We start from the raw sequence: 26,312 nt of genomic DNA on the forward strand, positions 1-26,312 counted from the left end.
GAATGTGCAACCAGATGTTTCCTTGTGGCAACAGAGACTTCGGTTTCAACGAAGCTCCACTGGAAGTGGCTCATGGGCAGGGGTGCCAACTTGAATAAAATATTGGGGTGGGGGTGAGGAAAGCCCTGTCCCACAGGACGGGGTGCGCGCACACTATTTGAATGGCAATGCCCACCAACATATTTCGGTTCCTATGTTAATAGAAGACGCCTCTGCCCCATTTTCGTCAACTCCCCCCCCCATCCCATCCCCCACCTGATGGCAGGAGCCCCCCCTCCCAGGAGATACTTCTGGTGGACACCAAACTGCGGCGCAGTGGGAGGATTTTCGCCCCAATAATCTGTCATCTGGGGGTGCTTCCAGATTTTTTTGGGGGGGTGGGGGTTTCTAATACTGAAAACAGGCCACTGGCAAGAGTTACGAAGAGCTCCAACCTCTCATCCCACCGGCTCTAGGGCGGCTCCGTCCCGAGCCTCTTTCCCGCCTCCGTCGCCTCCCTGCGTTTACCAGCAGGCGGAGCTGCAGGGAGCGGCCCCCACTCGCGGGCTGCGCAGGGAATGGGGCTGGGGGGGGGAGGCGGGTGAGGGAGGGAGACAGGGAAGGAAGCGGAAGCGGAGCCGCCGCCGCGCGGCGCTGAAGGGAGTCAAGCGGCCGTTGGGTTGTTTGGGGGGGGGGGGCGGATGAGCGAACGAGCGAGCGCTGACGTCTGATGCGGCTGCCGCTGAAAAGCATCAAAGTGAACAAGAAGCCGCTGCTTCGGTTCCACCGGGCTGAGTTTCGCGTCTCTCAGCAACCAGGTCAGGCCGCCTCCCTCGGGGCGAGCGTGGGGTGTGTGTGTGAAACTGGTGAGGCGGAGAGACCCGGATGGTGCAGCGGGTGAGGGGAGGAGGCCGGGGGAAGGAGCGCGGAGAGGGAGAGAGCGCGAACAAGAGGAGGAGGGGGAGGTATTATATCCCCATGTGACCTGCGCGTGCGGGAGCGGGAGGGGGAGAGGAGGAGGCTCGCGCGCCTCGTTCGAATCCCAGCTGCTGAACCAAAGGGTGCGTCGTGCGCATGCGCGGCGACGCAACCGCTCCTTTCCCTCAGCCATTGACCATTTTACTATCTGTCCGTCCGCCCTCCCATTTTCCACGTGCGCGGGGGAGCGCGCACGGCGTACTGCGGGCGCTGTTGTGTATATACAGTATATCTGGGACACGCGGACACGTGCGCGACGCTTCCGCCATGTTGGGCTCGCAGGAGGCAGAGGGAGGGGTGTGCGCGCGTTGAGGTGGGAGTTCTCGCGAGGTCAGCCCTAGTTCCCGTGGGAGCTGGCCGGAGGCAGGATGGCGGCGCTGCGCTGAGAGTGATGGGTAATAATGGTAACGGGCAACCGGGAAGCGAGGTGGGAGGGAAGGAGCGAGAGAGGGAGGGGGTGGCGCGCCGTGAGCTCCTTTAGGCCCGGCCTCTTTAAGTCCGACGACGCGCGTGGGGGCGGGGCTGAACGTCAGGGGGAGTTAGACCTGCGAGAGTTTTGTGCGCGTCGGGCTCCTCCCCTCCCCCCTGTGCTTTCCCCACAGTCGCTCCGTGGCGCCCCCACCCCTCGCCGCTTCTCAGGTTCTCACCACAGGTTCCCACATAGTCTTGAGGGCGCCCCCATGTCATATTTTTATTGATACTCATTGGGTCAGCCCAATTGGCTCCTCGGCCCCTTAAAACCGTTCCATGTACACTCTTCCCGCAAAGTTCGACCACCTCCAATACCCAACTTTGGTTCAAAATACCTTAGTCAGGGCCACATGGCTACTTCCCACTTGCCTTAGTTGGGCATCTTATAGTATTGGCTGTTATGTGCTAAAGGACTTGTAACTGACCTGATCAGCTCTGGGAGACAATTTGGCCTGCAAGGCAAGTTCCTTAGGAAAACTGGACCCAGCAAAATAAACACCACGCAACAGCCCTAATTTGGAGCCCTGTTTGCCAATCCTGTTCTCTGCTAGACGGACTCACAAGTTTGGTTATCAATATTTTTTTTTAAGCCCGTAAGATATTCTAGAAAAAGCAAAGGTAAGCAGACTGGCAGAGTACATTATTGTTAGTTTCTGAAAGCATATTTTGCACCACTTGCTGTTGACTGCTGAGCAGGATATTACCCACAGTAGATTTTATGTAGAAAATGATGGGAGCCTGTGGCCCTCCAGAGGTTACTGTGTTACAACTCCCTGACCATGCTGACTGAGCCTGATCCGAGTCTAGGAACATCTGCAGAGCCAAATGGGTCTACTTATTAGTCACCATTTCCTTTGATGAAATTGGCTTTTGCCTGCAAAGTACATGCTGCAATACATTTACAAATCTTTGCTTTAGGTACCGCTTGTGCAGGGTTGTGCATTCCTCTGTAAACTTGCACAGTCAACGTAGTTTGTCTTGGGTTGTTTGAATCTCCTTTTCTCTTCAGCGATCACTCGTAGCCGAGTAAGATTACCTTCCATGAACACGGTCTTAACAGTGAGTTCGTAAGTGACTGTGGAGGTCAATTCTGGATCCACATGTCCTTCCACTTCCTCTTAGCACATTTCTCCCTTTCATCCTGAGTTTGAGCGTCTTCAAAGTCCATGACACCTTTTGGTAAAGGCTGTTCTCCAGTTGGAGCGCTCTCAGGCCAGTGTTTCCCAGTTGTTTGTGTTTATACTACATTTTTAAAAGATTTGCCTTGAGAGAGTCCTGAAACCTCTTTTGTTGACCACCAGCATTACACTTTCCATTTTTAAGCACTCCCCCCAACAGTTGTTCTTTTGCTCCATCCTCTAATATGTTTTAATGTGATTCTGTTACAAGATCATTTGTATTATCTTGTACTTTTGAGATCTTTGTTTCCTGGGATTGGGATTTTACCTCTGACAAACAAAATATTCCTAGTATAATTTTATATAAAGTTTGTGAGGGAAATTCAAAATAATGCATTTTCTCTTTGCTATGTATTTTAACTACCACACATGTTGCATATTAGTTGCAAATTAGGTATTTTGAGAATGATTTCAGTAGCATAATTTTTTTGTTCAACTTGAATTTGCAGATTGCATTCCTTTTACAGTAAATTTATTAGCAAGTATACATAACTGCAGTTCTATTTCTGCTGTTTATGGGTGATTTCAAATTAAGATTATGACTTGGCTGGCTACAACTTTGCCTGCAATTATATTAATAATTCTGGTTTTGTTAAATTTTACAGAAATAGTTGAAATTATTGAAAAAGTTGGTTATCCAGCTGTACAAGAAACGAGTGCAGTTGCTTGTTAAAATATAGTGTGGGCATCCCCAACCTTCGGCTCTCCAGATGTTTTGGACTACAGTTCCCACCATCCCTGACCACTGGTCCTGTTAACTAGGGAATATGGGAGTTGTAGGCCAAAACGTCTGGAGGGCCGCAGGTTGGGGATGCCTGATATAGTGGATTGCTGAGAATGCTAGAGTTCTAAAAGCTAGCCGAATTCTCTAAATGTCATACAGTATGCTATCTAAGTTTGACCCACAAACACAATATTGTTCTAGATGTGTTTTTTCTTTGCAAACACACATTTGCACCTTGCAGAATAGGGGAAGGAGTTTGAGAGGGAAGATGGTGTTAAGTATCTCATTCCCCTACTTCTTCGGTCCGATTTGCTTTTTTCTCACTCTTTTTTTCTGTGGAAGAGTGGATCTTTAGGAGTCATTGGAAGGTTACATACAAATGCATATAATAATTCCTATGTTTCTTAACCCAGGTTCACTGAAAAATGCTTGGATTGGTGGTGGTTAGGCTTCAGTTCCTACAATATATTTTTGCTTATTTCACTTTGTGCTGTAGAAAAGCACTTTGTAGCTCTCATTGTATTATTTTCATAAACAAGTTATTGTACTCTATCCTAAGTAGTTATTTATTGCTACAGCAGTTCTTGGCCTTGGCTATTGCATTGTTCTCTCAACTTTTTATAGCTTGTGTATTTAATGGGAGCTACTCCCAAGTATAACTGTACTTAGGATTTCAGCCTTCTGAAAACATATATAGGTCTCCAGAGTCTCAGCTAATATTAAGAAGTTTGATATTGAAGTATCTTAAAAGATGTCAATAAAATGTCAATGTGTTCCCTTACTATGATATTGTTTTCACATAACACAAAGCCATGGTTTGTTTAACGGACCACGAGTTAGCTATGAGTTGTCTCATAGGCAATCAAACAAGTCCTAACTTATTTCTCCCAAGTTTGTTTTGTTTTCCAGCTGCTGTTGCTTCATGTTTCATTAGCATCTAGGATGGGGGTTACAAAAAACAAACAAACCATGTTTAAGGAAGGGTGCCAGATTCACATGTAATGCTAATTAAAATAAATCAAGGTTGCTAGCATTAAGCAAGTGATAGTGAAGATGCTAGGTTTGAACAATCAAACAAACCATGGCTTAGTGTTAGGATCATAGCTAGCTGCCTTGGTCTCCTTTTTGGCAAAATGTAGGAAATAATAATAATGTGTGAACCAGACCTATATGTAGTGTGCTAGGGACAGTGCAATTTTTTTGTTTGTTTTGGGAAAATGCACAAAATATTTCCTAGGCAAAACTTAAATGACAAAATTATCATTAAAATAGCACAGTGTACACATTAGGTGTGTAATTAAGCAGCTGGCATATATTACCCAGAGTCCTATTTGGATATCCGAGAAGGTTCTTGCTGTATGCCTTGACAAGCTGGACAGACTTCTAGTTTATCAACTGTGTATGTTTACCTATTTTACACATTTTTAACATTGCATGAAGTTAGTAAGATGGCAAGGAGCCATCATTCCCCCATGCTTAAATTTTATATTTTATATTTTTATTTTTTGCGCAGGCTTTTAATTTAACATTTCCAGTATATAGTAACATCCTATTAGAGAGGCCTTTCACAATTGTGTAGGAATATTGGTTATACATGTAAGATATATATATATATATATATATATATATATATATATATATATATATAAAGTTGCCATTCCTACTATTATAGCCTATCTTGTTTCCTTACTTTTGGCATGAAACTTTCTCAATATGTGTTCAAATAATACAAATAAATAAATTCATAAGCTACAATGCAACATAAAAGTTATTTCAGGGTTAAGAAAACAGGGCAGCAACCAATACTATAGTTCCTCACTCTTGTATTGGGTTTTATTGCTGTGTTGAGGACTTATTGTGGCCAAACTGATTACAGCATCAATGGAGGTCACTCCTCTATATTGACATCATTTGAGCATAACTTGGTGTTAATACTGGATAAGCTCAAACGACTAACAAGCAATTGGATATCCCAATCTATGAAACAAGCCAACAGGTTGGATGACTTTTTCCTCATTTTGATACTTACCTTAATAGATGGAAGACAGTACTATTAATGGCTATGACTTCCCATAATTTAATGTGTCATTATTTTATATTCTTTTGGGTCTAGATTATTATTTGAAAATCTAAGAAATAGTCATGTACACCACAGAATACCCATTTCACAGAAGAAGTAACTTTCTCATAAGCAGGCATAAACAAACAAACAAACAAACATAAATCCTACACTCCCCTAAAACAAATAAAGCAGACCCCCCCCCCAAAAAGTATGTGAAACATTTACAAAATAACAGAAAATCCAAACAGCTTACTATTTTTTTCTGTGGTTTTTAAATATATATATATATATATATATATATATATATATATATATATATATATATATATATATTAGCGTTGGTGTGTGCAGTGTTATGTGTCTAAGGGTACTGTGGTGCCCCTGGGTGTCACTTTGAAAGCTAAGACCAACACTTTGAATTGAATTCTGAAACATACCAGGAACTAGTAGAATTCTTTCAATACAGATGAGATACGATCTCTTAAGAGTCTAGCTGCGGTTCCTGAAGCGACTCAAGTAGCACATACATTTAAAGCCTGTTGTAGTAATCTATCATAGAAGTTACCAGGGTTATGGATAACATTTGGCTTCATGTGATGTGAGATACACCTTTACAACTAAATTATATCTCATCTGAGAAATAATTTCTCTAGCTCCCTCGTTCCCAAAGATTAACATGTTGCGCCTCATATGGCAGTGGTACTTTGGGCTCTGTAAAGATTCCTATTCATTTCCAGCACCTATTAACTTCATATGCTATTTGCAAGTGTCCTTTCAAGGTGGAGTGACAGTTTCAAAACAGGGCATTCCCCCACACCTCCTCATTCAGCTTCTTCATACTTGATTGGAGGAGTGCCTCATGTGACCTATGGATGAACTTGTCTACTGTTTTGACTGGGCATATAAAAATTGCAGAGTTAGGTGATGTAGAATAAGGCTTATACTATATTGCATTTGTGAGGAATGTTTCTGAGAATGTTGCTAATGGCTATTTAATATACGTTTACATTTGTATTTGGGAAAATACAAAGCAAAACAAAGAATAGCCAGTTTATTATAACATTGCTGATAGTGAAACTTTGTCATAAGTTTAAAAAAATCATAAATGCCCACTAAATCACACAAAGACATGAAAATGTAACTAATAAATACTTAAAACAAAATAAAAAATAAAAACATTCCTTCCAGTAGCACCTTAGAGACCAAGTACTATAAGTTTGTTATTGGTATGAGCTTTCGTGTGTGAGCTTTCGTGTGTATGCACACTTCTTCAGATACACTGAAACAGAAGTGTATCTGAAGAAGTGTGCATGCACACGAAAGCTCATACCAAGAACAAACTTAATTGGTCTTTAAGGCAGTGTTTTTCAACCACTGTTCCGCGGCACACTAGTGTGCCGTGAGATGTTGCCTGGTGTGCCGTGGGAAAAATTGAAAAATTACTTTATATATAGTCAATATAGGCACAGAGTTAAATTTTTAAACATTTTCTAATGGTGGTGTGCCTCGTGATTTTTTTCATGAAACAAGTGTGCCTTTGCCCAAAAAAGGTTGAAAAACACTGCTTTAAGGTGCTACTGGAAGGAATTTTTTTAATTTTTAATTTTGTTTTGAATATGGCAGACCAACACGGCTACCTACCTGTAATAAATACTTAGAAGCTTTGTAAGATCAAATGAGTTACTATTCAATCTCTGGCAAAAGAGGCTGGAATTGAATTACCGGCAAACTCTAGTTCAACTTTTAAAGTATGTGGAATTTGGATGATCGATTTCTTATGTTGGTTTATCATGGCAAATAATGTTTATTTCCCCCCTTCCTTCTCTCACATTTAGAATGTATGACACAAAACTATCTTTTGGAACAGAGAACTTCCATAGGATTAGCATATTTTAGGAAAAACCTCCCAGGCAATCTAAGGAGTGCCAGCTACATACTGCCAGAATGTGACTAATCCCAGCCCACCATTACTCCTGTATAAACCTATCTTGCCCAGCAGTGGGTACAAAAGTGATGCACTTAGGTTCCTGATCCTTGATTTGTTCTATTCTCATCTGTTGCCTTTCCATGCTCTGATCTTTGGATTACAATAATAGATAATGTGTAGATAAACGTAACTCTTCCAGTAACTGCTGCTCTTTACTTTAGGATATATAGAAGAGGCATTGGTTGTAATCCTGTCAATGAGCTTCTCTGGGATGATTTAGAAATTCATTAGGTATAAATAAAATAGTGATTCTTGAGAATACATAAGTTGGCCATCAATGTTAGTTGTAAACCAAAACTATCCATTGACAGTTCACAACTTATTTCCTCATCTGACTTGGTGTAAAAATGTAGTTATCAAGTTTCTGCCAGCAACCATTCTGCACATTACTTCCAGGAGAATATTGTAGACTCTTGCTCTTGAAGGTGATGAAGCAAACCTTACTTTATCTATACTCTACTTAGAATACTGCATATTGATGAAGCATGAAAACTAGCGATTCCCCCCTTCCAAACAACAACAATAATACAGTAATACCTGTTGAATTAGGCAAGTTATGCTTTTGCATATTAAATGAATTGAGAGGTAACAGAAAGGGTGATTTTAAAAAATCACATGACTTTCAAGAACTGTAGCTTATTATTTCCAAACTTCCACAGTTCTAGTGCACACTGTGTACTTAGGTAGCCCCATATGCCTTGATGTAGCTTTGCCTTTAGTCTCTAAGCTGGGGAGCGGGGAGAAGTACACTGGGATAGTAGAATACTGGTTTAGTTCTATGCCATAGCCCTGTCCTGGCATGGCACAAATTTGTGGTGTTTGTGCTACCTGTGGTATGTCTGATAAAAGCAGGAAGTTAGTTAGTCATGGTATTGACTATGCTGAATACTGAAAAGAAGAGAAAGCCTTCTACACATTATTGGGGTGAATATATTGGAACCTGTTGTACTAGCAATACAAGGAATGCAGTGTTCTGTGATATACAGTATTTATTTTAACTCTAGGTAGCATGGATCCTACCTTTGGTAATTGATGGTAAGGAAAACAGAATCAAAACAATCCATTTATGGACATGTGAAAAAATAATGCTTCCCCCTCAACTACAAATCTGTGATTTATGTATATTTCACACCACTTAGGAAATGATAGTATCTTTGGCAAGAGTGTCTCCGGGAATGGTCATATTATAGTGAGAGGCTTTCTCTCTCTAATGAGGCTACTTATTAGAGGAATTGCAGGGAATTTTTGTGTCCTTGCTAAAGATATTGCTAGAGATACTGCTTTTCTGTTTGTGTGAGAGTCTGAGAGGCCAAATGCCATGTTTTTCTCCTGTAGTGATAGGTTTTTGTTAGTTTAAGACTGTTATAAATGTAATAGGGAGGTAAAAATACTGTACTGTGTTTTGGTGAATTGAACAAGTTCACTAGGGGAAAAAAGTATACACACACATACACATACCCATACCCCCACACACTTACCAAGTATCCATGCTAACTGATTGCTGTAACAATTAAAGCATGATTGTGATAATATAGAGCACTGCTTTTCAACTAGTGGATTATGCCAACTAGATTATCCACCTGCATTTGATGTCCTAATGAATACCACCCTAAGCTGTTAGAAAGCATTCAGTGCTACATGTGCCACTTGAGCCTTCAATGAAAATGATGGTTCTAGTAGCAACCTCAGCCTTGGTCATTCTAAGGCAGTGTTGAATCCCACTCATCCAGGCTGAGGAACCTATTACAAACTGCCAGTTTTGTCTGGATTAAATCTCAGTTTGTTTGCCCCCACCCATTCCACTTCTGCATCCAGACACTGGTCTATTCCCACCAGGCTCTGAAGGGAATGTAAAATGGAGCTTTGTGTCATTTGCAAATGGATGACAATACACTCCAACTCCTTGAACTACTTCGCTTAGCAGATTCAAATATATATTTAACACCATGGGGATAAGATGGAACCTTGTGGGATCAGCAAATATGCTGTGGGGCAAAGCAGAAATCCCATGGGACCACATTTTGGAATTGGCCCTGTAGGTAAGTGTAGAACCATCATAAAAAGTCCCCCCATACTCCTTTTTAACCTACATTGTTTGCAAACAGGAAAGAGTGAATACTTTGAAGGTTGTCATATGCCATGCCATATGGAAAGTAAATACACTGACTTTTTCTTAATTCTGTTGTCTCTTTCCTACAGTATCCTTGTTAAAAGAAATGTAAATTGCTTGAAAATGATGTCTGGCATGCATCATGGACATTAGCAATGGTGACTATTAAGCTTAGTGGAGCTACACTGGAATTCCTCAAATCTCAGAAGAGAAGTTCATATTCTATTCATTTTTGCTATGGTAGGAAATAATTGAAATATATTTGTTTAAATTTATTGTGGTTTCTTGTATCATTAAATCTTTTAAATGTTATTTTATTTATTCTAATGACCAGTTAGATTTACTCTGAAGTCCATTTAAACACCTAACATTTTGTGATAGAATATATATACAGTGGAACCCCGGGTTACGCACACCCGGGTTGCGGACGTTCGAGTTAAGAACGCCTGCAACCTGGAAGTGTTTACGGAGCACGCGCGACTTGCGCGTGACCCCCAGATGCGCAGAAGGCTTCTGCGCACTTTGTGCATGTGCAGAAGCGCTCAAATCACGCTACTTCTGGGTTTTCGGGGTTTTTTTCGTGCATTCGGGATAAGCATGCCCGCGTTATGCACGCTGACCCAGAATGGATCACGTGCGTAACCCGGGGTTCCACTGTATACAGTGGTGCCCCGCTAGACGAATGCCTCGCTAGACGAAAAACTCGCTAGACGAACGGCATTCGTCTAGCGGAAGCTGCCCCGCAAGACAAATTTGTCAATGGGGCTGCCTCGCAAGACGGGGAAAAAAAATTCATCTAGCGAAAACCACTATTTGCATTGGTGCTTCACTAGACGAAAAAATCGCTAGACAAAAATACTCACAGAACGAATTATTTTTGTCTAGCGAGGCACCACTGTACCTGTCAACTTACATATACACACAGGTCCCACTTTCCTAATGCTTGTTATACAAAAATTCACTTATCCAAACACAAGCAATTAGTATCCAAAACTTGCTGTACACATTACAGAATCAGATATCCAAACAGCTGGACCTGCATGCAGGACTGTAAGCAGTCTTAACCAAGATTAACTTTTTGCAGTTTGCTGGTCCTCAGAAGCCATTTCAGCAGAAACCATGGTGGGAAGGAGGGAGGGGGAGAGCTCAGACAAATAAGAGAGCATTTTTTTTCTTTCCTTGTTTGCATTTTGCAAGTTTCAGAATGTTTTCCTAGCTTTTCCCAGGTTTTCTTTTCATTTTGGGGTCAAAATTCAATGGTTGGGGACACATTAGAAATTGTTGCATAGGAATCAGTTGACTCATTATGCGAACGCTCACCTAACAAACAATTTCCTGAGAACGCATTAATGTTCAGGTAGTGAAATCTGCATGTATAAAAAAAGAATGAATATTTAGTATTATGAATTACTTTCTTCTCCAATGTATGGATGAATCTTTTGAAGTCTGAAACCAGACATCCCGGGGATGTGATATATCCTCTAGTAAATATTTCTAATTATGATATTTTATAAATAGACATTTTGTCTTGTTTTTAGGTTGTAGATTTATATTATTTTGTGGTATCTTGATTTCTGTAAACTGTACATTTGTGGAAAAGTAGTGTATAAATTGTTATAATAATAATAATAATATTGAATTACCATTGTTGACCATTAGTATAGAACAAATGAATGTCTTCTGCAGTACTCCTAACTATTTGGCACATGTTAGGGGTCTGTGTATATATATTGGTGCATGTGTAATTGAAATACATGCATGTTCCTCCTGCCTTTAAGTCTGCCTCCATTTCCTTGCCCCGTGTCATGAGTAAACTCCTCATGTATTTTGTAAATCACTGTGTTAATCAGTGACTCTACATGCCTCTGAAACTCAGGTGACGAGTGCTGACAGATATAGAGGCAACATGGGTCTACTGTAAAACAAGGGGAATATTGGCATGCTCAGGGGAACCATGCAGAACTAAGGGGCAGAAAAAACTCCAGCTCCATGTTCAGAAACCACTGGAAATTGAGTACAGTAATACCTCCGCGAACATCCGCAGCATCGACCGTCCATTTTGGCGAACATCCGTGGCAAACCTGGAAGTACTGGAACGGGTTACTTCCGGGTTTGCTGCTCACGCATGCGCAGAAGCCCAAACCGCTCCGCGTGCGTGCGCAGAGCAGCACTTTGTCGAGCATCTCTTTCGTGGAGCGTCCAGGGCTCCAGAATGGATCCCAGACTCAAAACAAGGTACCACTGTACCAGTTGGAAAAATAAAATGAGTGTGGGTATGGTGGAGAATAGGGCTAGGTGATATATCAATATATCAATCAAAACCGGTTTGAAGTCTATATTGTTATATCAGTTTCATAATTTTTGACCCAGCAATATAACACAAATCTTTGTGTGTGTGTGTATACACACATGCACTATGCAAAAATCACGATGCAGGAAATCTATGAAGCCAGCCAATGCCTCTAGATAGCGCCATCTTTATTTCAGACATGGTGATACATTGCGATGTTGAAAACCAGATATTGCCCAGCTCTACTGTTTGCCTCTACATACTTCCATCCTTATTTCAGACATCGTGATATATCAGTACAGTGGTGCCTCGCAAGACGAAATTAATTCGTTCCGCGAGTGCTGTCGTATAGCGGAAATTTCGTCTTTCGAAGCACGGGCGGAGGAAGCGCGGTTTTACGGGGGGGAACCACAAAGCGTTTACGTTTTGCGAGTCACGGCCATAGGGAAATTTGTCTTGTGAGTCACCCTTTCATTAGTGAATGCCTTTCATCTAGTGAGTTTTTCGTCTAGCGAGGCATTCGTCTAGTGAGGTACCACTGTATACTGTTTGACTTCTGAAGCGTTCAAGTTCCGAGGCACAGCTTCCAATTGGCTGGCAACTCTGTTTTTGCACAGCGGAAGCCGTGTCGGACTTTCATGTTTTGAGGAACGTTTGAAAACCAGAGCACTTCCGGGTTTTTGGCGTTTGGGAGCCAAAATGTTTGAGAACTGAGCCATTCGAGTTCCGAGGTACCACTGTATGATGGATGTTTAGCTAGTGATATATCAAAATGTTGAAAACCAGATTATCGCACAGGACTAGTGGAGAAGAGGAATGCCCTGAGTTTGGAGCTCTTTGTAGTTTATAGAATCCTGGAAGAGGTTATGCCTGCCTAGCAAGAACCCCTGCCTGGATCATTCCTGTTAGGAGACGAGGATGCACTGAAAAATTTGTTTCAGGTTTCACTTGTTTGCTATAATTTATAATGCAATGTAATATAATCCAGATATTTCTCCAATCAACATAGTGCCATCATTTACTTAGGGTGACAACTTGTTTATCTTTGTTCTGTTTCATTTTTAGTGGAAATAGAATCTCTTTTTATACAAATCCCAAGGAAGATCCCCAATGTATGGGGTTGTATAAACTTTAATTTGTTTGGATCATAATTGATAATTTGTATTGACTGCTGTTTAACTCTAGTATTTAAAGGCATGGTATGTTAAGAAGAAAGGCTGCATTTCTTGCATGAGATTAGTCACTTTTTAGAAAGGAGTTACGTTGCCAGCATTGTTAGACTTGTGGCTGTTAAAATGATTTTGAGCTTTTCTGTACAATGAAAAATGTATTGAACAGACTCAGTATTCTGTAGAGAAGTTTTGCAAAGTAACAACTTCAGACATAAGCTACACCCAGTTTCTGTAGTAGGATGCCTGCTATGCTTTATAATTCTGGGAGGTGGCACTAGTTACACGGAGGAGAGTGTACTCTTGGGAACTGAAAGTTGTTGGATGTGGTTTGTATTGCTTTCTTAGCATTATTATGTCACACTACCCTGCTTTTTGTCTCTGGTACTAATTGAAGACCTAGGCTGTGATTCAGAGAGCTGTTTTTTTGTGCAAGACAATAGCTGCTCATGCCTTTTTATATATAGATGTGCAGGCCATTGCATAAGCCACTGCACCACATACATAGGCTACATGATTCTCTGCATGTAAGATTATTACGGAAGCTACTTGTCCAAGGAAAATAGTTGCTCTGCACGCAGGACAGGTTTTCCAGTTTACACCCGTAGCAGCATATGTAATTGGCTTATAAATAAATAATATTCCAGGGCAGGTGACTTAAAACCCTTTTGTCACCACTTTCTATTTTATGTTTATCTATAATTTAATTTAAAAACTAAGTCTTTTTGCATCCCTCTGCTACTAAATGCTTGAGATGCATCCACTTTGGAGACATAGTATTTTGAAAATGAATGGCTGATTCAGAAGATAGTATTAACAAGATTATGTAATTGAGACAGCACTGTTGTATCAAGCACACGATTATATCTGTTCAGGGAAATATACGTGTAGCACCTACCTCTGCACAGCTGTCTAGGGATTTGTGCTTTTCTACATTGTGAAATGCAAATATGTATGTACCTTGTTACCCATGATTGCCGAGATTGCCATGATTGTGATAGCTTCAGAAACACTTTTAGCAATCATAGGAATCCACATGCTGCTGCTTGCTTATGGGTGTATCTATACCAAGAACACCTGCATGGAGATAGTTATTTCACATCTCAACATATCTGAACCAGCCCTTCATAAAATATAATTGTGTGAAATATGAATTATTATGGTATAGTCTTTAACTTTTTATGAGAACTAGTTTTTATTCTAATTTGGTTAATATCTGCCAGTTCTCTGTCATAGAGCTTCCCTATAAATTCCACATCATTTCTCGACTTGGGCATTGTTCCTTATGGACAGAAAGCAATCAAAGACTTTAAATTTATCAGGTATCCTTCAAAAAGAATGGATTCTAATAAAAGAAGGAAGCAGTTGGTTCTAAGGGCAGAACCTTCACATGCTCTTTGCTGTGTAATGTTAGAGTTGGTTAGTGCATGGTGCTGATAACGCCAAGGTTGTAGGTTTGATCCACATGGGACAGCTGTATATTACTTCATTGCAGAGGGTTGGACTAGATCAGGGGTAGTCAACCTTTTTATACCTACCGCCCACTAATGCATCTTTCTTGATGGTAAAATTTCCTTACCGCCCACCAGTGCTCGATGGAAGGAGGATTCAGCTTGTGCTGTAGAACCCCCTACCGCCCACCTAGAATCCTGAAACGCCCACTAGTGGACGGTAGGGACCAGGTTGACAACTCCTGGATTAGATGATCTTCAGGGTCTTTAAAGTGGGGTTTAACTTCATTTTCCACATTTCCAAAACGGACTATCATGGGGGAATTAAATCACCTTTGGAGATTTGTTTGAATTTTTGTGCCCTGGCTTCTGCAATGAAGATCCTCAAGCTGGCTGATGGTATATATAGTCACCCCTCCCCGATGCACACACATCCCAGTTGTCCTTAGACTGATGGATCAGGCTAGATTATGCTTCCCTTCAGCCCTGCATTTGCTGGACAACTGGCAATTATAAAGTGGAGTGGAGTGTTATTTTGTCAGAGATGCCAACACCATGCAGATGGCTGGGCCGGGCTTGTCTTCCCTGTGTCATTACATTCTTCATGGAATGCATCAGTGGTTGTGGGACTACAAAGGTTGGAAAGGTGTGACATGATAAATCCAGAAATCCAATTCAGTTACAGCTTGATTACTAAGGATAGACCATTTGAAGTGTACAACCATTTATTTTCTTGATCAAAACATCGTAGCATTTGCTTATTGCCAAACCCAGTAACACTAGTTCAGAATCCCTTGTCAAATTTTCATGAATAATGTATATTCTCAGTTTTAGGGACAAAGAATATTCCCCATTTGTGGTTAGACTCCATGTAGCAGAGATGGAGTACTGTAGCCCTCCAGATGTTGTTGAACTCTCACCAGTTCCAGTTAACGTAATAGTCCAGCAACATTTGGAGGGCCATTTGTTGTCCATCCCTGCTATATAGTATGCTTCGTGCACCAGACATTTAGGATTATCTCATCTAGGCTTTGCTTCCTTGATACCATGGCTTTCTGGAGGATAGGAAAACGAATATTTCATCCTCCCAAATAAAATATTTGCATTAAGTATTTCAGATTTTGCTTTTGAAGAATGTTTACGTTGATGAGCAGAATACTCCTTTAAAACACTTCACTAAACTGGATAATTTGCAAGGATTATTAGCTGTTTTCTTTGCATTCATATACAAGGTTTTTTTTGTAGGGCCTACTTTGTTCCCACTAAAAGGACATAATTTATCACACTTTTTTCTCCTGAAAAAGGGTATGAGAGTAGTTATATCACATAGATCAAAATAATGAGCCTCAACTTTTGTTTTCCCAGCAGTCCATCTCTTTAATGCGAAAAAAAAAATAGGAAATGGCTTTAAAGCTTAGACAATTTTCACAATTTAGAAGTGGGCATAATTTATTTTACATTAGAATTTGGTTTTGTTTATGTCTGTGTACAGATCCATGTTTCCTAAATTTATAAGTTACTTCTAATATTATTCCAAAATTCTTATAATTCTAGTATTTATAAGTCACGAGTGGTTTAGGGAGCCTGTCTGTTGCTTAATACGTTTATATATTTAGCTTATAAAACCTTCTGAAAATGAAGCAGAGACTACCATCTTATTCCATAAGATATCGAAATCAGTGGAGTTTAGAATCTGGTCCTAGTGTCTCCTAGGTTTTTTTTAAAAAAATCTTGATTGTTCCATTTGATTATGATTGAGTGCTATCCTGCTAAATTATTTCAACCATTAACTTTGGTTTTTAGTGCAGTTGTTTTGTAAATTTGACTCAATCAATTAAGTACATCTTGATAACTATCAGTGAGACCGTGGTATAAAATAGTAACAGTCCAGTCTTGTACAGGATTACAAGCAAGTTTCACTAAGTTTAATGAGGCATACTGCTGAGTAAATGTTCATTTTTTAGCCCCATTTGCTTTATTTTTCCACAGTCTTTATTTCTAGTTTCAGTAGACAAGCTTTGAGTTAGAGGCATATATGATCTCCTACTTGTTGACTGTTGACTTGTTGATTTGTTTTTGTCAACAGCTCCTCCTGACACAAGCATTAATTCAGTTTTCCAAGGATTGACCTTGGCAAAAGGAAGAGATGTGATAGGATATCCCACATGGTCTTAGGCTTCTTATATTACACCAGTGGCATAGGACTCATTGGCACAGGGAGTCACATGCCACTGAGTTAACATAAGGACCCAGCATAGGAGAGATGACTGAGGTTCTGTTTCAAGAACCCACCAGGTATTTGTCGGGAATCATGTAGCCCAGTTCCAACAAACTTGAAGCATGGAAATTTTTATCCCCAAAGGTAAAACTTGATGCAACTTTTAGGGATGACTATCATTAGTGGTCGGGATTCTAGTTGTGAATAAAGGGAAGCATTGTGAAATATATTCCTGTACATTTTTAAAAGCTTATCATTAGCAGTGAATTCAAGCAGACTGTCTTTGATTAGACAAATTTATATCCATATGCTTATTTCCTTTACTTAGTCCAGTGCTATTAACAGAGAGCATTGGTTGACCCAATGCTGAGCCATAACTTTTATGGGTTGTTTTTTTTTCTACAGATGAAAGCCATCACTGTGGTTTTGCTTGAAATGAACAATTTGTATTGGGAGATGAGTAATTGACTTTCATCTTAAAGTGTGTGCAGAAATGATAAGCATGTTTGCAACATGCCTCTGGACAAAATTTTCAACTCCTGCTTTAGTTGTAGGCTATCCTTTTGGGTTATGAGTGTAGAAGTAGATGATCCACTGCTTGAGTTGTAGATTTTCAGTTCTTTTTGAATTATAAATTAAAAAATACTGTTGAAACTAGATTGGACCTTTTTGTATGTTCTCTTAAATGCATTAGAAATCCTTCCTGTTCATTTAATGCCAGAAACAATGGTTTATGTAACTTTTCCATTTGGCTTAACTGAAAGAAAATGATTTTCATTTTATAAACCTGCTTTAGTGTCAAAACCTTTTTCTGACCCTCTGTTATATAAATAGTAGTGTCAATATTGAGCAGTTAGTGTTAACATATGCTAAGAAATTTAGATGATTGCCCTGCTGTCACAAGATAACTACCATAATAGAGGTCCTTATTTAGTCATAAAATTGAAATGTTAGCATATTTTCTACTACAGACAATGCTTTTTCTCATTGTTTTATTTACCTTTCTTTGAAGGTTTCGGAATGAGTGGATCATGAGGAACATACTTTAGGGACTTGCCATAGTATGGCTGCTTCTCGATCTACTCGTGTCACAAGATCAACAGTAGGGTTAAATGGTTTGGATGAAAATTTTTGTGGCCGAACTTTAAGAAATCGTAGCATCGCTCATCCAGAGGAAGTTTCTTCTCTTCCACAAGTAAGATCAAGATCACCAAAGAAGAAACCAGAATCTCTGCAGACTCAAAAGGGAAATAACAGTGCACGAAGTAACGATGTGAAACAGCAAAGTTCTAGGGAATCATGGGTAAGCCCTCGAAAGAGGGGACTATCAGCTTCAGAAAAGGATAGTGTTGAGAAACAAATTGTGGACAATTGTGAGAAGAAACAAGGGGAACCTCATTCACCAGTTTTAAAGCGAGTTAAGCGCTGCCTGCGTTCAGAGGGACAAAACAGTTCAGAAGAAGTGTTGTCCTCTAAAACAGGGAAGGAACGATTGGAACACAAGAGTTCAGTACCAGACAATGCTGCAGTCACTCCAGGGGCTAAACGAGCTTGTCGATGTCTTATATTGGACGATAGTGATAAAAGGGAAGTTAAAAAAGTGAATGCTTGTGCAGAAAAAAATAATAGTTTCTCAGTATCCGAAGAACTTGCAGGTTGTCAGACTGTCAATGGAGTTGATGGGAGAGGTCCAAATGCTGCAAAGTGTGACAACTGTCAGCCTGATGGTAATACTGCACAAAACAATGTTGTTTCCTGTTCATCTAAGGAAAAAGATGTTGCAGAAAATGGAAATGCATTGGCCCACTCATCATTTCCCCCCAACAGAAATAAAGAGGACAGTTTTGTTGACCACAGTGTGCCTTGCACAAATTCACAAGAACAGTTAACATTAGAGGACCACAAACAATTAAACAACTGTTTGCCTGAGGAAACTACTAATCAGGCACATGAGTCAGGTACGGGTACGGGGTCCTCTTCTGAAATCCAGTCACCTTTATTAAGGGATTCTGAGGAGGAAGTAGACGTGGTGGGTGATAGCAGTGCCTCAAAAGAACAGTCTGAAAAAACCAACAGCAACCTGGGCAATTGTCATGACAGTACATCAGTCTCAGGTGAACCTGAACCATCAGTTTCTGTTTTGGACTGTGTTTCCACTCAAATTGCATCTGTGTCAGAACCTCAAGAACACAGATATACACTGAGAACATCACCATGGAGGGTGGGCACGGCAAAAGGTAGCCCTACTAAACATAACTCTCCATGTAGAGAAAATGGACAGCTTGAGGAGAACAATCACAGTGCCGCTGAAACGAATGTAGAATCAAGTATTACCAATATCAATGGGTCTTCTGTAAACACAGATATTCAGAATGAGAAAGAGAGAAGTGATTCTGGGGAATATATAGATGAAGGACTAAATAAACCACCCCCAGAGGCTAGACTTGTTACTGGATCCCTACCATCTGCCAAAGAGAGTGCCAATCTTCATGCTGTAGAAGATGAAGAGGAAGAGCCTGATGTGTATTTCTTTGAATCAGATCATGTGGCATTGAAACACAACAAAGAGTATGTGTAACTATGGTAACCATGGATTCTGCTTTTTGTTTGTTATTCAAGCCCCTAGTTTTTCAAATACTATTACATCTGCCTTAGTGTAATTTCATTTAAATAATAGTTTTCTTTATAAGACACTTGAATTATGCAAGAACTATGATTTAAGTATATTATTTTAGTGTGAGAATATAGCAGGAAGTTGACTTTAAGACTGCAATCTTACATCTATCTATCTAGAAGCAAGCCCCATTGAACTCAATGGGTCTTATTGCTGAGTAGACATGTACAGTGGTACCTCAGGTTACAGACGCTTCAGGTTACAGACGCTTCAGGTTACAGACTGCTAACCCAGAAATAATGCTTCAGGTTAAGAACTTTGCTTCAGGATAAGAACAGAAATCATTCTCTGGTGGCACAGCGGCAGAGGGAGGTCCCATTAGCTAAAGTGGTGCTTCAGGTTAAGAACAGTTTCAGGTTAAGAATGGACCTCCAGAACAAATTAAATTCTTAATCCGAGGTACCACTGTATAGAATTGCAGTGTAAAACTTCATTGTTTTTGTTTTTGAAAGCTAATTCAGAATTAGAATTTTACATTTCAGGTTTTATTGCAACGTTTGAGTGAAAACTGCATTTTATTAGTATGCTAAGTATAATGTATTCTATAGAATAGTGATATTAGTGTGCATAGCAGAGTGTATAAATTGTCAGTTATTATGGCAGTTACATAGTATTGCAAAAGAGATTAATCTATATAAGATTCAAATTAATTAACCTGGTTTACGTTGCTAACTTATCGTGTAGCAGTTTCTAAACTTACTCTCAAACCATCATCTGTAAAATCTAGTAATGTTGCATGGAATTCAGCATTGTGAATTTCAGTTTGCACAGATGAAACAATCCCCTCTCTCCTCTCCCTGTGCGCTGTTGGGGTTCTTCGACTTCCACAAGTCAATTTTGGGGTGCATGCAGTGGGCTGTAGAGAGGGAGGAAGCCACACTACACAAGCGGAAGTCCCCATTTGTGCAAGCAGAAGTTCTGCTGATCAGGCTTCTTATATGAATCCCTCTCGCTCACAATAAAATCATATGGTTCATCAATTAGGTTTAATACATTATTAGCTGTATAAATATATTGCTTGTCATTTTGACAGGTGGAGGTTGGGAAGGTTTGTGAACTGCATATAACCTTCAAGGTATATAGATAGTGCTTTTCCATGTGAATCCTCAATAGCTAAACATCCAACAGTGAATTATTCTTAACCGCCCCCCCTGCCCACATTTGGCCTTTGCTGGGTACAGGAGGCTGATGAAGTAGCAAAGTTGATGAAGTAGCAAAGTGTGGTAGGCTTTGTGGTCTAGATCAGTAGTGGTTTAGACAGTTGGTGTGCAGCTTCTGGATCTTAAATTATGGCCCCTGTCTAATGGAGTAGTCACATATGTAAATAACCCAAGACCTTGTATATGCAACAAGAAATATTAAGTTACTTTGAATTAATATGTGATTTTGAGATTTGGAGTATGTTAAGAATGTTCTTGGAGTTAAACATTTTGTCACTATTTAGTTGCATTCTGGGTACTGAATAGCTAAAATATTAAAAGCCAGTTAAAAGGCTAGTTTTCTGATGAACAGAGAAACATGATAATTTACTAGCAATAAATCTGGTTTTGTACACTCAGTTGTAACTTTGGACATTGTGACGCAGAAGTAGCAGATGATTGTCTCTAATCTCTGGGATCAGTGACTACTATTACTTTTGGAGTCACATCACTTAAAATGGATGTTTTTACTGCTGGAATTAGATAATGTGCTTTGAATAAAAGCAATTGGATTAGAATGGTGTTTTTTTTCCTGTTAACGTTTTGTGGAAATAACTGCAATAACAACAATTGGCTGCAGTTTATTTTTCCTCATAAGAATTTGAAACATATTCACAGCTTGACCTTATTTTTAAGTTAACATTTTCTGTAAATGGATGTTTCCCCATTGTGATCTTTTCTCAGTGAATGCATAATTTTGAAACGGAAATGAACTGCTGGAAGTCAGATGTGGACTGAAAGGCCATATCAAACCTTGTTTGTGTGCTAGAGATGTTTTAGTGCAGGGGTCCCCAAACTAAGGTCCGGGGGTCGGATGCAGCCCAATCGCCTTCTAAATCCGGCCCGCGGATGGTCCGGGAATCAGCATGTTTTTACATGAGTAGAATGTGTCCTTTTATTTAAAATGCATCTCTGGGTTATTTGTGGGGCCTGCCTGGTGTTTTTACATGAGTAGAATGTGTCCTTTTATTTAAAATGCATCCCTGGGTTATTTGTGAGGCATAGGAATTGTTCATATTTTTTTTCAAAATATAGTCCGGCCCCCCACAAGGTCTGAGGGACAGTGGACAGGCCCCCTGCTGAAAACATTTGCTGACCCCTGTTTTAGTGGTTAACAGTTGTTGACAAAGTAAAGTTGTATTCATGTTTATTTTTTAAAAGAACAGTGTTGCACCTTACAAAAAACTTTAGTCTTTGTTTGGCACACGTTCAATCAACACATAAAAGTTGAATATTTTTTCCAAGCCAAAAGCATTGCCTTTGGTGAAGCTGGTACTTGTATATCTGATTATTGTGCTGTCACCAAGGGATTTGTGTGTTTACAGATATACCTTTGTTGTTGATGGTGTTGTATTTATTTATATCCCACTTTTCTCTCGGACTGGGATTGAAGGTGGCTTACAAAAATTAAACCAACACAGGAAAAAAATAGTAAGCTAAAAACATATAAAAGATAATATTTACACACACACACCCAGTCTTCCAGAACATGCAGAGAAATGAAGAGGGGACAGCAAAGAAAGACAAGTTGACAGAGCCTTCGGCTGCTGGGGAAGTAACCAGGGGAGGAGCCTTAGAGAGCAATGGGAAGGTGGGGACCTTTAGTCCTTACAACTACCTCATTGGGGCAAGGCCTCTTGGGCAGAGTAGCTGTGATCACTAGGCCTGTGCTGTTTTGGTTTATTTGAATAAAGAGCTAACTTCACTGACACCAGGTGGTTTATTGCTGACCTAACCCTTACTGCAGCACTTTGAATTGTGTCTGAAAACAGACCAATGCCTGGAAGTAGTCAGTGGAGTTATTGTAACAAGGGAGTCATATGTTTCCTATAAGCGGCCCCTGTTAACCGCCTGGCTGCAGCTCTTTGGGCCAGTTGGAGTGTATGAGCACTTTTCAAAGGCAGCCCCACGTAGAATGTGCTACAGTAATCCAACACAATGTAAATAAGGTGTGTGTCTTACTGTGGCCAGATTAGACATCTGCAGGAGTGGGTGCATCTTGTGCACTAGTTTTAACTGTGCAAATGCACTTCTGGCCACTTGGGCATCCAGGCTCAGGACTGAATCCTGAAGCACACCCACACTGTGAACCTGAGTTTTCAAGGGCAGTGTTACTCCATCCGGTACAGGCTGAATCCATATTCACTGGTCTGGCTTCTGACTGATCACGAGTACCTCTGTTTTGTCTGGATTAAGTTCTATTACTGATGGCACACCAGCTTATAACCGAGACAGTTTAGAACAGTGTCTCCAAATCCCATACCATTAAGGTGGCCCTGGAGGGTCCAGCAGAACCAACTGGGAATTGGACAAGGGAAATTGGTCAAAAGCCGCCTCTGTCCTATAACTAGGCCTAAAGCCAGATTGAAATTGATCTGGGTATTCCATCTCATCCAGAAACCCCTGGAGCCTGAGATGCCAGTATACACTCTAGTACCTTGCCCAGAAATGGGATATTGTTGAATTGTTTAAAAGGTTGGATAAATGATAGCTGTTGCTTTTTAGAATGTTTCATAGATACATATGGATTAATATCTCTTATTCATTTCAGCAGGCACCTTTTATTTTAGCCTTTAAACATTTGCTGAAAACTTTTCTATGTCACTAGGCTTAGGAAGACGATTAAGAATACATCTTTTTAAATAGCTGATTATCTGTGATTTTAAATTTTTATATGGTTTTTATTGTATAGATATAATTGTTGTAAACTGCTTTGATATTTTTTAATGAAATCACTATAGAAGTATTTTTTTATACATAAATAATTTTTGGAATATTTCCGTTACAACAGCTCTGGCTTCTCTGTAGAAGGCAAAAAGAATAAAATGTATATACTTTTTATGGCCAGATCCTTTTTTCTGATTTTATTTCCTCTAGATGGAAAAAGATGCTTTTTTGTAAAAGTGTGTGTGTGTGTGTGTGTGTGTGTGTGTGTAAAGAATAGCAGATTGAAGAAGACTTGTTACTTCATTTCATTCTTGGATTAATTTCAAAGATTCCCCCTCCCAATAACACAACTCTATAACCAATTGTGTGTGCCAGAATTCATTTTGAAACACATGAAGTAATAAAAAGGATAATGGTTTTAAACATGTTCAGAGCACTTTGTTTCTCATCAGTAAATGAACAAAATGAAATAACAGAACTAAATAATTGGGGAGGGCAGGGTTCTCAGTTTGGGCCTAATGAAGCCAATCTTCTTGTAGGCAAAAAGCTTTGGAATAAGTTATCTACCGTATCATGCGACTAATAATTACTGATTCTTATTCCACTTGTCTATTAAAAGTTCCCAAAGGCAAGTCCAACTTAGCTTGCCGACTAAAGTGTTAAAAGACTCTAGAATAGCAAATACCTCATAAAATATGTTGCCTTGATCAACAGCCTGGTTTGGATGGTTATATATCTGCTCTCTATATTCTGAATCATCTTCTAAATTTCTTTTAGTTCAGAGAGACCACTATACCCAGAATTGAGCTCTGCTCTTTACCAGCTCATATCACTTTTAAACACCTTTTCCAGTTGTTCCTGTTTACAAGTGCTGGTGCTGGAGTGGAGCATTATTCCAGGGTTTGGGACTAAATGCCCAACCTCCTCCTGAGCAAAACTGACAGAATCACACCTGGACTTGAGCTCTGCTCCCAATTCAGCCTAGCCCAATTTGCAATGTTTCTTCAATAGACATGCATTTAACAGGGTTATTTTTCCGATAACCAGTAGTGATTGTCTGGAAAATACTGGAACTGATATATATTTACTAAATTTTGAAAACCGACTGCAGACATAATGTTATTGATTTTCTAACTATGGTTAGGAAATTATTGACACCCATAGGACTCTATATACCTTTACCACTTGTGTGCAACTTCCCCTCGCTTCTCTTTTCAGAATTACGTCTATACTGGTGTTAATTCTAACATCCCACTTCTAATCATGTGTATGCTTTTATCTCTTGTTTTGAGCTCTCCATGGTTGCTATTATCATGAATGCAACCTTAAACTGCACTATAGTCATCTCTGAAAAGGGAATGAGGGAAGGGATTTTGGTGTGAAAGAAGATTGTGAGAAGTGAATGAGCCTACTGGGAGCTTTCAGTCTCACAAACATGGTAAAGGGATCAGGAACACTATGTCTGTCCTGGTACCAGTGGTTTATCATCCTCTTAAAATGCTCCACAAATTGTATTTTCTGTTTTACCTTGCTGTTGTTGCTTATTGTTCTCCAGTCTGGGTTTTAAAGTGTGTTAAATAAATAATTACTGTATACACAATTAATAATGTGATTCACAGCAGGAAACTAAATAATTGCTTGAAATAGCAGAATCAACTAAAAAATAATGAAACATTTCCTTTGAGATACAGGATGTGCCTTGTATAAACTTATGCAGGAAGTTCATGACTCTAAGTGAGCCACTTCTGTGCTTTATCAGAACAAACACTAAATCTGTCACATTAGCCTGTTAGTATATTACAAAAGATGCTATGTTTGTTCCATTTTAAATTTATAATACGCTTGGTCTCTTCATAAGAACAAAAATAGACATTCATCTGTTGCATTTTCAAAACAGGTTATACCCTAACTTCTGATTTATGAAGTATGAATATTTTAACAGTATAGAGTCTTATCTGAGCGCCACACCCCATAATCGCCTTTGACTGGACTTAACTGTCCAGAGGTACTTTACCTTTTACCTTTACTCTGTTGGTTAATGTTGAATGAAGAGAATCTTATTTTTCTTGACTAGAGAAGCAAAGGTTTATAAAAGTGGGCATTTAGTTCTGCCATTGATAGGTTAACTTCATACTATCAGTATGAAGAATTTTTTTGAAGCATTTACTTGTTGGAGATAGTGTTTAGCTTTCTTTTTATGGGTTTTTCATCTATCATCTATTATCATGATGATACAGAAAAAAGACTTCTTTAAATGTCCTGTTGTGATATTTCCCTACGTAAATATATGAATCATAAAGTGAAGCATAGAATTCAGTTGTGCTGCTGATAATATAGCAGTAGTTTTATGAGTCCATGCAATTTCATAGCACCCCTTACATATGTATGGTTGTTCTTTTTTGGTGTTGGCAGGATTTTGATTCTCTTAAGAAAAAGGCAGTTGTAATGAGTTAAGTATTTTGTATTTTAAACTTTGTTTCAGTTGCATTAGTATTTAATTGTTATGTGAGCCACCTGTGGAAGATGTGTGGTGGAATGGCATAATATATATGTATTCAAAATAATGTTTTGAGATTAAGTTTGTTAGCTTTTGTGTTGGCAAAAAGTTAATTGTGTTACAATTGTAAGATTGGAAACCTTGCCTGGGATGAAAAAAGAATTTTATTTAGAATACTAATGAGGTTACTAGTATTTAATACTTACCATATGATTGTGTGTATGTATCTCTGGGGTGGATCCAGAGATATATCTGTGGGTGAGGTGGAAAGTGACTTTTCCACCCCATCTTCTCCCAGGCAGACTTCTGAAAAGGCTTCTCAATTCCTCTGCTGAATGGGGTTGGATGTGGTATGGGAGATGAAGGGGAAAGATTGTGGAAAATCTCTGCTCACAGAGATGCTTTCACACTTTTCTGCAATCTTCCTCTTCTGCCACACCACATTGGGGATCACTTAGGGGTTCTCCATATGTGGTAGCCACTTCAGGGGGACCTCTAATTTTTTTGTTAACCCCAATGGTTCATCCAGTGGCGTCGCTAGCCTCTGCGCTGCTGGGGGCGGCGGCAGCGCAGAGGCACCCCCTGGGGGAGGGGCACGACGCGCGCGCCGTGACGTCATCATGACGTCACGACGCACGTGTATACAGAAAGGGGGGAT

General features: G+C 39.8%; 1 protein-coding gene across 7 annotated transcripts in view; it reads left to right on the forward strand.

Annotated features, from left to right (window-relative positions):
* The first annotated feature begins 701 nt into the window (after positions 1-701).
* ZZZ3 (zinc finger ZZ-type containing 3) overlaps positions 702-26,312 on the forward strand; it is a 43,686-nt gene continuing 18,075 nt past the window's right edge. For 4 of the 7 annotated variants that reach the window (XM_033151782.1, XM_033151783.1, XM_033151784.1 and 1 more), the window contains exons 1-3: positions 709-797; positions 9,579-9,729; positions 17,630-19,185. In XM_033151782.1, coding sequence (XP_033007673.1) covers positions 17,681-19,185 — 1,505 coding nt within the window. In that variant the 5' untranslated portion in view covers positions 709-797; positions 9,579-9,729; positions 17,630-17,680. Of the gene's footprint in view, positions 798-1,205; positions 1,353-9,578; positions 9,730-17,629; positions 19,186-26,312 lie in introns of those variants that run through there. The other 3 variants (XM_033151778.1, XM_033151779.1, XM_033151780.1) reach the window with 3 other exon arrangements.

This window comes from Lacerta agilis, chromosome 6 (genome assembly GCF_009819535.1).
Source record: "Lacerta agilis isolate rLacAgi1 chromosome 6, rLacAgi1.pri, whole genome shotgun sequence".
In the NCBI taxonomy this organism is placed as follows: Eukaryota; Metazoa; Chordata; class Lepidosauria; order Squamata; family Lacertidae; genus Lacerta; species Lacerta agilis.